At 49.1% G+C, this 12,863-nt stretch overlaps 1 protein-coding gene across 3 annotated transcripts; it reads right to left on the bottom strand.

Moving 5' to 3' along the window:
- Positions 1–7,259: 7,259 nt before the first annotated feature.
- On the bottom strand, positions 7,260–11,731 carry MYD88 (MYD88 innate immune signal transduction adaptor). Of its 3 annotated transcripts, none has more exons than XM_037148221.2 (5): positions 11,064–11,653; positions 10,059–10,193; positions 9,504–9,684; positions 9,234–9,325; positions 7,260–8,953 (listed from the first exon to the last, which is right to left on the bottom strand). In XM_037148221.2, exons 1-5 carry the CDS (start codon positions 11,389–11,391, stop codon positions 8,799–8,801), a joined length of 891 nt encoding a protein of 296 aa, XP_037004116.2. In that variant the 5' UTR covers positions 11,392–11,653; the 3' UTR covers positions 7,260–8,798. The 3 variants fall into 3 exon arrangements, with proteins under 3 accessions (XP_037004116.2, XP_037004117.2, XP_037004118.2); XM_037148222.2 differs by having other exon boundaries at positions 8,933–8,953; positions 9,523–9,684; positions 11,064–11,731; XM_037148223.2 differs by having other exon boundaries at positions 8,933–8,953; positions 9,234–9,276; positions 9,495–9,684; positions 11,064–11,725.
- Between the last annotated feature and the right edge of the window lie 1,132 nt (positions 11,732–12,863).

The raw sequence follows: 12,863 nt of genomic DNA, 5'->3' as shown, positions 1-12,863 counted from the left end.
TGTAAAAGAAGTCTGTGCTTTCTTCTTCTCCACTGACTCATCTACTCTGGTCTCCTTGAGAACGTAGGTAGAATGTCAGGTAGTGGCCTTGGTTGCAAGAGGAGTCGGGTAGTTCACTAGCACACCACCCAAACTGGTTAAACAAAGGGAGACTTACTGGCTCACATGTTTGAAAAATCAAGCTGTAAAGCTTGCAGCAGGGGCTCTGATGAGGTGAGTGGTATCTGGTTTTTCCTCCATTCACAGGTTTTACATATAGGCAGGCTCTCCCCTAATGCTCCAAAGTGGGTACTGAAGTTGAACAGCTTTTTTTCATTCAAGTGCGAGGGAATCTACCCATAGGTCTCCTTGACACCGATTGGGTCACATGACATGCCTGAGCCAATCATAGTGCTCAGCCTCAAGGGGCGGTGCTTCTTGTTTAGGTCTGTCTGCAGCAGGGGCTGGGGACCGGGTCGCAGCCTGGATGAGGTGGAGAAATGTTGATGTTGAGTAAGCAAAACCCCACACACTGGCATACCTCATTCTATTGCACTTCTCTTTATTGTGCTTCGCAGATGTTGAGTTTTTTACAAATTGAAGGCAAGACCCTCCACCAGCAAAACGATTACGACTTGCTTTATCGCAATACTCAACTTTATTGCGGTTGCCTGGAACAGAAGCCACCATAGCTCCAAGTTATACCTGTATGCGATATCTCTCTTCCCAACTGCATGGGGCAGAGCTTTTCAACCTTTCTGCACCTATGAGTCACCTGGGAGTCCTATTAAAGTGCAGAATCTGATGAATTAGGTCTGCAGTGAGGCCTGAGAGTCCTTGTTTCTAGCAGGTGTTACGAACCCTATTGGCCCAGGCACCGCGCTTCCAGTAGAAAGGTTCTGATATTCACAGCCCCACGTGGGAGCCACTAGCCACATGTGGCTATTGACCATTTGAAATGTGACTAGTCTAAATCCAGATGTGCTGTAAGTATAAAACACACTCTCACTTTTGAAGACAATATAAAAAATTAAAATCTCATCAATAGTTTTTATATAGAGCACATGCTGAAATTATACTTTAGATAGCTGAGGTTAAATAAAATACAGGGTCCTGCAGAAGCAACACCTGCTTGAGTATGGTTGGTAGGGTAATAATATTAGTGTAATAGTTTATTGTTTTGATTCGAACATTTCACCTAAAATGTCATATGGTGTGCTTGAGCGTGATATTGTTACATTACAGAATGATGTGCTTATGACATTGTCATAAAAGATTTTGTAATTAAAAGGGGGTGTTATGTGTGCCAGACTCTGTATATGAAAATTAATTTCATCTGTTCTTACTTTGTCAACACAGCTACTAAAAATTGAGAAATACGTGCGCGGCTCGTATATTTCTGTTGCACAGTGCAGCTCTGGAAGGAGGTAACTCAAAGTGGATGAAGCTGGTATTCTTAAAACACATTTTTACTCAGTCGGAAGAGCCTAATATAATGAAGACCACATAATACTTACCTCATGGGTTCTTGGACTTGGCCCACCTTCAGTACCTCATGATCTCAGTCAGGGTTAGGTAATTTCAGGTTTGAACTGATACGTGAGCACTTAGGAGGGGGGCCCTGCCTTAGGCCTGGTGAGGGTGGATCTGAGGCGGCCAGAAATTTCGGCACCCCAGAGTCCCTCCTCCCAGGTGGCAGCCATTTCTTTTCTCATTGTTATTGATGCAGTCACCTGAAGCAGAAGTTACCACGGTGCTTATCAACTTCCCAAATCTATCTGCACATAATCACTACACTAATCTTCCGCAGAGTCTGGTTTTACCAGTCCTTTCGTGCCCAGACGCATGGATCCGCTGGCAGTCTGCATTCCAGGGGCTCCCTGCTGCACCGGGAGGGTCTCATCTTCCCAGTCTACCAGCCCTCAGGTGTGCCCGCCACTTCCCCATCTGTCCAAGTTATCCCCTTACTTAGTTCTTTGAGTCTCGTTCTTTGCCTTCTAGTCTCTGCTGCACCGATCCTGCCACATTTCAAAGCTGACCCCAAGGTTGTCTGCCCTCAGAGGCCTACTCAGGGTGTCACAGAGGCCTGTCTTCAGGGCTTGTGGGGCACACTGCCTTTGGTGCAAGCCAGCACGTCTGCTGTGGGGGGCTATGCTCTCCAGTTCCTGAGTTATTGGAGTTTTCCTGCGTTCGTTCCTTTATTTCCCAACCGGGCTTTGAGCTTCTTGAGGACAGAGCCCTGCTTAGTGTACATTGACATTCTGCTTTTGACCTGGACCAACAGAGCACTGGCCCTCAGAAATCATAATTTGATTTATTTTCCTAGCAGAAAATGAAGCACTGGTTGAAAACCAACTTTTATATTTGCATAAATATGCTATCAGGGATCACTTTTAAAATAAAAATTATTCTGTAAAAAAACCCAACAAGGTGGTAGATAAATTCTGGCCAGGATGGGAAAAATAGGGAAAACTTGTTCACGGTTAGAGGGATTGTAAATTGGTGCCGCCACGATGGAAAACTGGCTGGAGGCTCCTCAAGAAATTAAAAAATGGAACTGCCACACAGTCCAGCAGTTTTACTTCTGGGTGTGTATCTGAAGGAAATGAAAACACTGTGTTAAAGACATAGCCACACCTCCACATTCACAGCAACATTATTTATACAAGAGCCAAAACATGGGAACGACCTAAGTATTTGACAGTAGATGTGTAGATAAAGAAGTTGTAATATATAGAGTCATCGCTCCATATCCGCAGGGGATTAGTTCCAGGACACACACACACACACACACACACACAAGCCCCAGTACCCAAATCCGCAGATGCTCAAGTCCTGCATGTGAACTAGCACAGCACTTGCTCATAACCTACACGCATCCTCTCGTACACTTTAAATCATCTCTAGATCATTATGACAGTTAATGCAATGTATGCGCCTACGCACATTGTTGTTTATACTGTATTGTTTGGGAACAATGACGAGAAGAAAGTCCCACAGTACTGTGTTCAGTCCTGACACAACTATTATAGGCCTGTCTATATAGTACATGTCAGCAACAACGTAACTTTTTAAAAAAATATATTTTTGATCTGTGGTTGGTTGACTCCAAAGATGAGGAATTCACACAGACACAGAGCCAGGTGTATCTACAATGGAATATTATCCAGCTACTAAAAAATGCAATCCTGCCCATTGTGACAACATGTATCGAACTTGAAGGCACTACGCTAGGTGAGCTAAGTCAGACGATGACAAATACTGTGTGATCTCACTCATACGTGGAATCTGAACAAACAAAAAACAAACTCATAGAAAGAGAGATGTGGGTGGGAAGCGGAGGGATTGAATGAAGGTGGTGAGAAGGTACAAATTTCCAGTATAAGATGAGTAAGTACCGGGGCTCTGATGTGCAACCTGAGGACTACAGCTAACCTTGCTGTCAGGAACATCTGAAAGTTGTTACGAGAGCAGAACCTAAGAGTTCTCATCAGCTAGAAAACAATTTTCTTCTTCTCTCTCTCTTTTTTTCTATCTGTGTGAGATGGCGGATATTAACTAGTGATAACCATTTCACAACATATGTAAGTAAAATCATTATGCTCTACACCTTGAACTTACACAGTGCTGTATGTCAATTGTGTCTCAGTAAAACTGGGGCGAGGGGTAAGTGGGAAAATTAAGCTTTATCCATGGCATAAGCATCCATGGGCTTTCGTTGTAACTTCATTTTTATGTTACATTCTCTAAAAACATATTCTTGAGATAATTATTCAAGGAAATTGCAAGGATAGGGCAGAGAAGTTCCTGGAACTTTCACACAATTTCCCCCAGTGCACACATCCTCTGGAACTACAGTATCAAAACTGGGGACTTGACGTTGGTACAATGCGTCTGTGCAGTTTCCGCCATTTTCATCACCTGCGTAGATCTAACCACCACTCCAATCGAGATGCAGACCTCTTGGCAATGCACCCACTCCCTGCACCCCCCAACCGTCCCTAATGCCTGAGACTCACTAGTCTGTTCTCCAAGTCTATCATTTTGGTAATTTCAAATACAATTTCACTTTGATTTACTTATAATGTTTGCAGAGCATTGCTATGTACAGGTATGTAGTAGTGCCCTGGGTAGAACATTGTATCTGACTTACCTAGTTCTACTTGTCGTGGCATTACCAAGTTTGAGTAAGGGGTAGAAACCTCTCTTCCCTTGAAGTCTCTTTACTCTCCCCCATTTATAACTGTCTTAAATACTTTCCTTCCGTAAACTGAGAACATCAGACAATGCACGGGGGGCAGGACAGGGGACACGGAACTGGACCTTGTGGGCTTTGATCTTTTGAGGAAAGAGGAAATTGCAGGGGCCACAGACAGAGTCCCTCCCCCCAGGGAGCAGCCCCATTTCTCCTTTTCCTTCGTGCAGCTGCTGGAAGCAGAAATTACCACAGTGGTTATCAACTTCCCGAATCTATCCCGCACACAGCCACTGGTCTTTTGCTAGAATCAACAGATATAATTTAGAAAACGCAAGAGGAGAAGCGAAACATGTTGTATTAACTTATTTTTACTCTCTTGTTCTTCCTTCTTGATGTTGTGAGATTCTTTTTAAAGCACTTATGTTCTGTTTCAAAACTTCCTTTAGCTATTTAAGGGTAGGTCTGCTGTGGATAAATTCTCGTAAATTTTTCTGAGAATGTCCTAATTTCTTCTTCCCACTTTTCACTGGGTATAGGATATCTGAGTAAACAATTTTTTTTTGCTCCGAGCACTTTAAAAATGTTGTGCCATTTCCTTCTGATCTCCGTGGCTTCTTTTTTTTTTTTTTTAAAGATTTTATTTACTTATCTTTAGAGGGGAAGGGAAGGAGAGAGGGAGAGAAACATCAATGTATGGTTGCCTTCGTGCATCCCCTGCTGGGAACTGGCCTGCAGGGAACCGGCCTGCAACCCAGGCATGTGCCCTGACTGGGAATCGAACCGCGATTGTCTGGTTCGCAGGCCCGCACTCAATCCACTGAGCTACACCAGTCAGGGCTTCTCCGTGGCTTCTGATGAGATACTGGATATCACTGCAATTGCTTTTTTCCATTACAGGGAAGGTGTCATTGCTCTTTGGCTGCTTACAAGATTTTTGTCTTTATTTTCAGTTTTCAGAAGTTTGACTCTGATGCACCCTCACATGGATTTCTTTGAGCTACCCTATTTTGGATTTGATGAGATTCTTGAGTCTGTGCATTTATATCTTTGCCATTGTTGGAAAATTTTCAGTCTTATTTATACGAATACTTTTTAAGCTCCACCTTCTTTCTTGTCTCCTTTTAGTGCTCCAGGGACACAAATATTAGATTTTTTAATAGTCCCACATATGCCTGAGACTCCGTTCCTTTTTTTTTTTCAGTTCGTTCTCTCTCTGTTGTTTGGGTTGGGTGGCTTATATTATTCAGTCTTCAAGTTCACTGATTCTTTTCTCTTGTCCTCTCTGTCCAGTGAGCTTTTTATTTCAGATGGTTTTTTTTTTAGTTCTAAAATTCCAATTTATTTCTTTATCTCTTGTATTTCTCTGCTGAGACTCTTTATCATTTGTTTCAAGGATGTCTGTAATTGCTCACGGAAGCATTTTTACACAGGCTGCTTTAAAAGCCTTGTCAGATAATTTCTGTGTCTGTGTCAGCTCAGTATTAGTATCTCTTGGCTGTCTCTTCCCACTGGCATTGAGATTATCCTGGTCCTGGGTATGGAGAGTGATTTTTCAGTCCTGGACACTTGAGTACTGTGTTACGAGACTCTGGATCTTATTTAAATCTTCTGTTTTAGCGGGCCTCCTTTGACACAACTCCTTAATGATTAGTGATGTCCAGCATCTTTTCACATGTAGTCGTTTGTATATCTTCTTTGGAGAAATGTCTCCTGGTCTCTTGCCCATTTTTAAGTGGGTTGTTTACTTTTGAGTTATATGTCGTTCTCTCTATATTCTGGGGGCTACCCTTTGATCAGATACAGGACTCCAAAATGTCTTTTTATGACTGGTCTGTTTGAACCAGGATTCAACAAAGATGCACTGTGTTACTACATTGGTACTGTCTGGTCTGGAGGAAGCCCCTCTCCCTGTCTCTTTCCCACTGTGTTCTGGTGGCAGAATCCAGGCCCATGGTCATGTTGGCTTGTGGTCTGGCATTTAACTTTGCTGCTGCCCTCCAAATTTTCTTGCTTCTGCCTTTGATTTCAGCAGTGAATTTTCCCTACTGAAAGAAAAAAATGAGGGTTTCTCTATCAAAGAAAGGTCCTAGAGGACTAAACCAAAAACAAATAAGAGGAAGTTTCTGGGTATCTGGGAACCCACTTGGGTGGTGGGCACTGGAGGAAGGGGTGTGAGGATCAGATGGGGGCGTGGTGAGCACACTGGAATCACCAGCTTGGCCTGAGAGAACAGAGGCTTTTCCCATGATGCACTGGTGTTGCTCAGAGGATTCCTCCACCCACGCACCCAAGTCCAAGAGCGGATTCAGACTGTCCTCCTAACCATGGGTGTCACAAGGAAGATCCTAGGGGTGGCCCTGTCCCCTAGGGGACACTGGAAAGGGCGGTCCTTCTTGCCCCAAGCTGCTCTGAACACTTGGGGCTTTTCTAGGAGTCCCTGAGGGCCCAGCGATAAGGCTGGGGAGCCTGCAGCATCCAGGAGACTCAGGAGCCAGGACATGGCAACAGACCAAGAGAAAAGCTATGGTGGCTGATGTCTGAGCACTCTCAAAGGTCACTAGAGTACCTCCGGGATTAGGGTTACGGATGTTTTTTTTTCCTTTATAGTTTCCAACCAAATATTCTTGATTGAACAGTGAACACGAGATATTCTATTGAGATAGACCAACACCCTTAGGATTAATATAGATATGCCAAGGATGACATACCCGTTACCAATAAAAACTGAGCTTCTCCATGGAGATCTTTAACTGGAATGGGGGCTCACCGACTCCCCTTGGGGCCTCGAAGAACAGCTCCTGCCTGCCTGCCGGCTGGGCCAGGACCCATTAGCATGGCAGAATCCCGGGCGGACCAACTTGGCAGAGTCAAGCAGTCTCCCCAGCCTCTGGAGCTAAGGCTGCTATTCCTGGTTCTGCCTGCAGCCTGGGGGGTGTCTGGGACCTGGGAGGTAGGGCCCAGCCTTCAGGAAGACCCCGCCGAACCCACAGAACTACCTAATGGGTCAGTTTCTCTTACCCAGGACAGCCTTATCTTAGGTTACTGCTTCCAAACTCCCTCCAGGCACAAATGAAACCTGCTGTTCCCAAAATAGAAGACTCTTTATTGTAAACCCAGGATGTAGGAGAAATGCCTATGTCATTTCTTGGCTCTTTGAAATTTTCACAAGGCATACGAAATAGGTGTGAGATACTTTCTCGAAATCGTTTTACAATATTCCCCACTACAAAGTGGGTATAGTGCATGGTGGTTAACTGCTTCATCGGGATCATGCAGAGGGACCTTCAGTCCCTCCCCAGACCCCGAGGAAAGGTACCTTGCGCCAGCCCTGCTGGAGACGGAACAGAGAAGACACATTTTAAAATTAGATTTAGGGTCCTGAGATCTGCTCTGTGTCAGAGACCTGAGACCATATTTTCTCCCCCAAGGAGAGCTTCAGGTTAACTAATGTACAAATCTCCCAGAGAGGAGGGAAAAGCAGCTGTTTGCCTTTGACTCACTGTGTGAATGCCAGCAACTCCCTTGCTCAGTGCTTTGCTGAAGGCATAAATGCTGGCATATTGGGTTCTTTCTAGAGACTGGTTTCAACAAAGTGGGCGGAAAACAGAAAATACAAAAGCGTCCTATCTTTATCCATGGTTAGACCCCCTCAGTGGCTGGACTTGCTCACCCAGCCATACCTGGGAGCTGTACCCAGGGAAATGTGTGCGCATGTGCATGTATATAGATGTTCGTGTGTGTGTGTGTGCCCACAAGCTTTGGGTCAGGAGGCTCTTATGGGATCACTGTCTGTAAACTGGTCCCAGCAAGCAACTTTGTAAGGCAATCAAGGTACAAAAGGTTGATGGGAAACCTCTCCATGGGTGGCCCAGGGAGGAAGATTTCTTGCTTACCCCACCATGTTGACCCAGCCTCAGAACCAACTTGACACACCCCATCCCATGCCAGGCAGAGCTGAGAGTGTGGCCACAGGCACCTCGATGGGTTGAAGTGAAAAGCTGCTCAGGTGGGAGCTGCTCAGGTGGGAAGCTGGGAGTGGTCCAAGAGACAGATAAAGGTGAACTCACAGAGGAATCAGGTTCAGGTTGAGATCACCCTGTGCTGGGCCAGTATTTACCCCATAGGGCAGGAGGAAGTGGGTTGTGAGATGGGCAACAAGTAGGCACCATTGTGGAAGCAGCGCTGTGGTCAAGCAGTACCAGCCTATGGCCCTGGCAGCCAGCTCTCTCTCAGCCAAGATCTGCCTCCCCCAGGAGACCCCAAACAATGCTTCACCATTTCCCAGTGATCTGAACATAGCTACTGCCTGTTCTCCCCATCCTACTCAGTTCTCAGGTGCAGAAGCTGAGGTCTGGGATGTGTGGATGGGTCAGAGACGGCTCCTTTGGTCCTCCTCTTAGTCCCAGCTGGTACCTGCACTTGCAGCCATTGATTCCATGCAGGACATGAGACATGATGTCCAGGAATGTACAGTGGCTGCAGATGTGCTTGTGGAACTGGCATCTCAAGGAATGGAGAGGCAAGTGGAGCACAGGATCCCCCTACAACCACAGATGGAGGCAGGGGCAGAAGTACATGTACAGGCAGACAGACACACGTACACCCAGGGTCCCAAGTCAGTCTAGGGCAAGGACAGGGCTTTGGCAAGGCGAGTCCAGAACCAGGACTTGGTACAGGGGTTGGTGTAGTCACAGACAGTGATGAACCGCAGAATGCTGGGGAACTCTTTCTTCATTGCCTTGTACTTGACAGGGATCAGTCGCTTCTGATGGGCACCTGCAAGCCAAGGGGTGCGGAGCTGGCACCAGGTCCTCATCCCATAGTGGGGTGGGACCAGTCCCCAGCCCAGGGGTTAACAGAACTCCCCCAAGTAAGTATCCCTAGCACACATTCACTCACACAAAAGCCACTCATGTGCACACACAAAAGGCATGCAGGCATGCAGAGACCTGCAGGAGTTCCTTGGTGTTGCATACATGGTCCTTGGAGAGGAAAGGTTGGCATCCTGAAGCCCCGCCCACCCACTCTTCTGTGGCAAGGGCAGGACTGATCTTACCTGGAGAGAGGCTGAGTGCAAACTTAGTCTGGAAGTCACATTCCTTGCTTTGCAGGTAGTCATCTGAGACAACCACCACCATCCGGCGGCACCTAGGGAGGAGTGGGCAGGCTGTGGGCACTGTGGTGACCCAGTTTGGCATACTCCCAAGGGGTGGTCTTGGGAGGGGCCCACTATGCCCAGGCTATACAGGGCCTAGCTGGGAAAATCCTAGCACCTGGATCCTTGGGCTTTGTACACCTACCCACGGCCCCCAGCCACCTAACCAACCTCTTCTCAATGAGCTCACTGGCAATAGACCAGACACAGGTGCCAGGGAGGACATCGCGGTCGGACACACACAACTTCAGCCGATAGTTTGTCTGTTCCAGCTGCTGGATCATCTCCTGTACAAACTGGATGTCGCTGGAGCAGTAGCAGATAAAGGCATCAAATCGCTCAGGCATTTGCCCTGGGTGCAGAGCACAGGGGGGATGGTCAGAGGTCTGTCAGAAGGCTGGGGGTGACCCTGGTCCTGGGCCCTACATCAATGCTGAGATTTCTACTCATAGAAAGTGCTCTTCCCAGGATAGGAAAGATGAGTACCTCTCCACCACCCCCGGCCCTGGGCTAAGCCCTGGGTTAACCATGAGACACACACATGATTTCATGAATGTTTCATATTATTATTCCCCTTTCTTAGATAAAGAAACAGGCTCAGAGAGATGAAGTGACTTGCACAAAGTGCCACAGCCTGTCTACTTTCAACATTCATGCTCTAAACACCACAATGTCCTATGGCCCGCCTGTCCCCTCTGGATCAGGGGAGCAGTATTAGGCCCTTACCCATGGGGTCATCGAGTGTGGTGATGCCCGCCATCTCTGCCGTCCGTGGGACACTGCTGTCTACAGCAGCCACCTGCAAGGGCTTCTCAGACTCCTCCTGTTGTTGCTTCAGAATATACTTCTGGCAATCCTCCTCTGTGGGGAAGAGACAGTGTGGCAGGCTCCCAGGGGGACCCCCGTGCCTCTCCTCACAGTCAGGATCCAACCCCTGTCCCACCTCCCTGGCCACACTGTGCTCTAGCGCTTCTCCAGTCCACTGGCGCCACTCGCCACTCGTGGTTTGCGGCTCCCAGAAGCTCAGCTCCCATCTGGCTCTGACCATCCTGAAGGGAGGTCAATGGTGTTTCAACCATACAGGAAGCTACCAAGGTCCAACTTGTATATTTCTGTTATTTTGCCCTGGCCCCTACTTCCTAGGGCTCCTAAGAATAGAACCCAGGGTCTGCTTCTTCTAGAATCCAAGGCTGATGTGAACAGGGTGCTGGGCATGCAAGAAGGGCTCAGGAGACCCAGTGGTCATGTGCATGTTGGCAGAGGCTCCAACCAAGTAAGGTGTGCCTGTCTTTGGGCAGCTGTCCCCACGCCTATGCAGGAAGCAGCTCATTTCCTAGGGGACCTGAGGTTTCCAAGACTGTCAGCTTTCAGCCCCTCACCCTCTCTGTTGCTGTACCTGGAGCAACCCAAACTCCCCTCCGAAACCCCTGCCCAGGAGGGCCCGGATTCTGACTCCCACCCTACGTGACAGCTTTTGCCTAAGCCATTTCTCCTGTTCTCTGCCTCTCTGGGCCTCCACCTCCTTCCTCTGGACTCCCCCATCCTGGGTATTGAAAGAGGGAACTGGCACCCCACGGTTCCCCCTCTGCAGAATTCCTCCCCACTCTTCCCCCCAGGAAACGAGGGCCTCACCGGACCTCGCCGAGGGAGACTGTTGGCTGAGACCGGCAAAGGCCCGCTCCCTCACCCCCCCCACCCCACCCCAGGGGGCCGGCAAGAGGGCGTCCTCACCGATGCTGGGCCCCAGTTCCAGCAGCACGTCGTCGCGGCCCAGTTTGGTGAGCAGCTCCAGCAGACGACCCACCGAGGCGCCGGGACGTCCCTGCCAGTCGTCCAGCAGGCTCCCCGTGGGGTCGCCGTGTCTCTCCAGCCGCCGGATCTCCAAATACTCGAAGCCCATCTCCTCTGCCAGCGCTGTCCAGTCGGCAGCCACCTGCGCCCGCACGTTCAGGAAGAGCGACAGTCGGCGCCGCACTCGCACGTTGAGCGCGGCCAGAGGCAAGGAGGACATGGAAGGAGAGGGGGACGCGGACTCCGCGCCCGAGACCCCTGCAGCCATGGTGGGCCGCCCTCAAGCTTCCGCACTGTGGAGTCGTCTCGGGCCCGCACGCACTTCCTCCTTCCCCTCCGACACCCGCTGCTCCGCCCCGCCTGTTTCACTTTCCGAGAAGCGCCGCCCTGCCCTTCAATCTGGAGCAAAAGCAGATGTGTAGAAGTGGAAGGGTCCCACCTCGCCTTGCATATAGGATGAGGGAACTGGGTACTGGCCTCTTGAGGTCTGAGCAAGTCCACCGACCTGTGCTCGGGGCGGGGGTGGGGTGTCTGGTGCGAGCCCAGGGAAATGCAGATCCTTCTTCCGGGGTTGTAGGAAACAGGGGCCTTGCTCTTTGAGATCCAGTGGAGTCACATCTTTCCAGTGGGGGATCTAAGGGGGTCATGCGGTCCTGCCCTTGAGGGTGGAGGGCAGGAGGCAAGTGAGGAGGAATCGGTTCTGCTTATTCTCCCTCCCCCCATCTCTTGAGAACACACAAACCTGCCTCTAGGAGTATGGGGAGTCCCCAGCTGTACACTCAGAGGTAAAGGTGGGAAAGCGCATACCGCCTTCTGGAGAATGAGGCAAGCCACAGCCCTGCCCTTCAAAGGTGGGGCGAGGGGGCAAAACCCTACCCTCGGGGATTAGAGGTAGCAGGGCGCCCTGGCCTTTGGTGTCTGGGGGAAGCGCAGTACTACTATCTGGGAAACTACTTTCTAGGAGAACACATTGCCATTGGGAGTGTAGAGAGCACCTAGCTCGTTAGGTGCTGGGTTGGGGGAGACTCAGCCCTGACCTGGGGAGCTTGGTTCATGCGTTCATTCTATAGGTATTTATGGATCACCTACTAAGTGTCAAGGATATTGCAGGCACCATGGATACAGAGTCTCTCCTTGCCTTGGTGGAGACGCCTGCCTAGTGGTGGACGTGGGGACTAATCATATCATCCCAAATAATTGTAAAATTGGTAAAAAAAAAAAAATAAGTGTATGCTGCTCTCCCTTCAGATAGGGAGCTTGTCACATCTCCGCACTTTTGTACAATCCATTCTCCTGCTGCCCAGGACCCCAAATTTCCTCAAACTTCTTGGATGATTTCCCGTAACAGTCCACGCACGGCGGGGAGGGCTCTGTGGCAATTATTTAGGTTCTCTAGTTTAGGTGCTGGGATTCAGGGGACAGCAGAGGGACGGGAATGGGAAGGAGGGATTCGAGTCCGAGCAGCTTTCCAAGCAAGAAGCCGTGGGCAGAGACTTGGCGGTCCCGCCTCGTGTTTGTAGTCAGCATTTCTGGGCGGGGCTTCATAAATGTCCACCCTGTGCTTGGCTGCCAAAGGCTACAGTAGGCAGGGCTTTGAGTGGAAAGACCTTTCGGAAGTCACAGTGACCCCTGCTATAGGTGACTTGGTTTGGGGCTGGGCGGGACTTAAGGCAGAATCTCCTTCTGGTTGGCTGAGACGTGGGGTGGGCGGGACCTTGGAGCACAGCAGTCCGCTGGGAT

The sequence above is a fragment of the Artibeus jamaicensis genome, unplaced genomic scaffold (genome assembly GCF_021234435.1).
Source record: "Artibeus jamaicensis isolate MK-2021 breed Jamaican fruit bat unplaced genomic scaffold, CSHL_Jam_final contig_519, whole genome shotgun sequence".
In the NCBI taxonomy this organism is placed as follows: Eukaryota; Metazoa; Chordata; class Mammalia; order Chiroptera; family Phyllostomidae; genus Artibeus; species Artibeus jamaicensis.
This window is presented reverse-complemented; position numbering and strand designations above follow the sequence as displayed.

Excerpts from the sequence above, each read along its gene's own strand:
- MYD88 (XM_037148221.2), bottom strand. The coding sequence starts at position 11,391 with ATGGCTGCAGGGGTCTCGGGCGCGGAGTCCGCGTCCCCCTCTCCTTCC. Across the intron at positions 9,685-10,058 it reads CACACTCGATGACCCCATGG|GGCAAATGCCTGAGCGATTT; the intron begins GTAAGGGCCTAA and ends CTCTGCACCCAG. Across the intron at positions 9,326-9,503 it reads AGTGAGCTCATTGAGAAGAG|GTGCCGCCGGATGGTGGTGG; the intron begins GTTGGTTAGGTG and ends ACTCCTCCCTAG.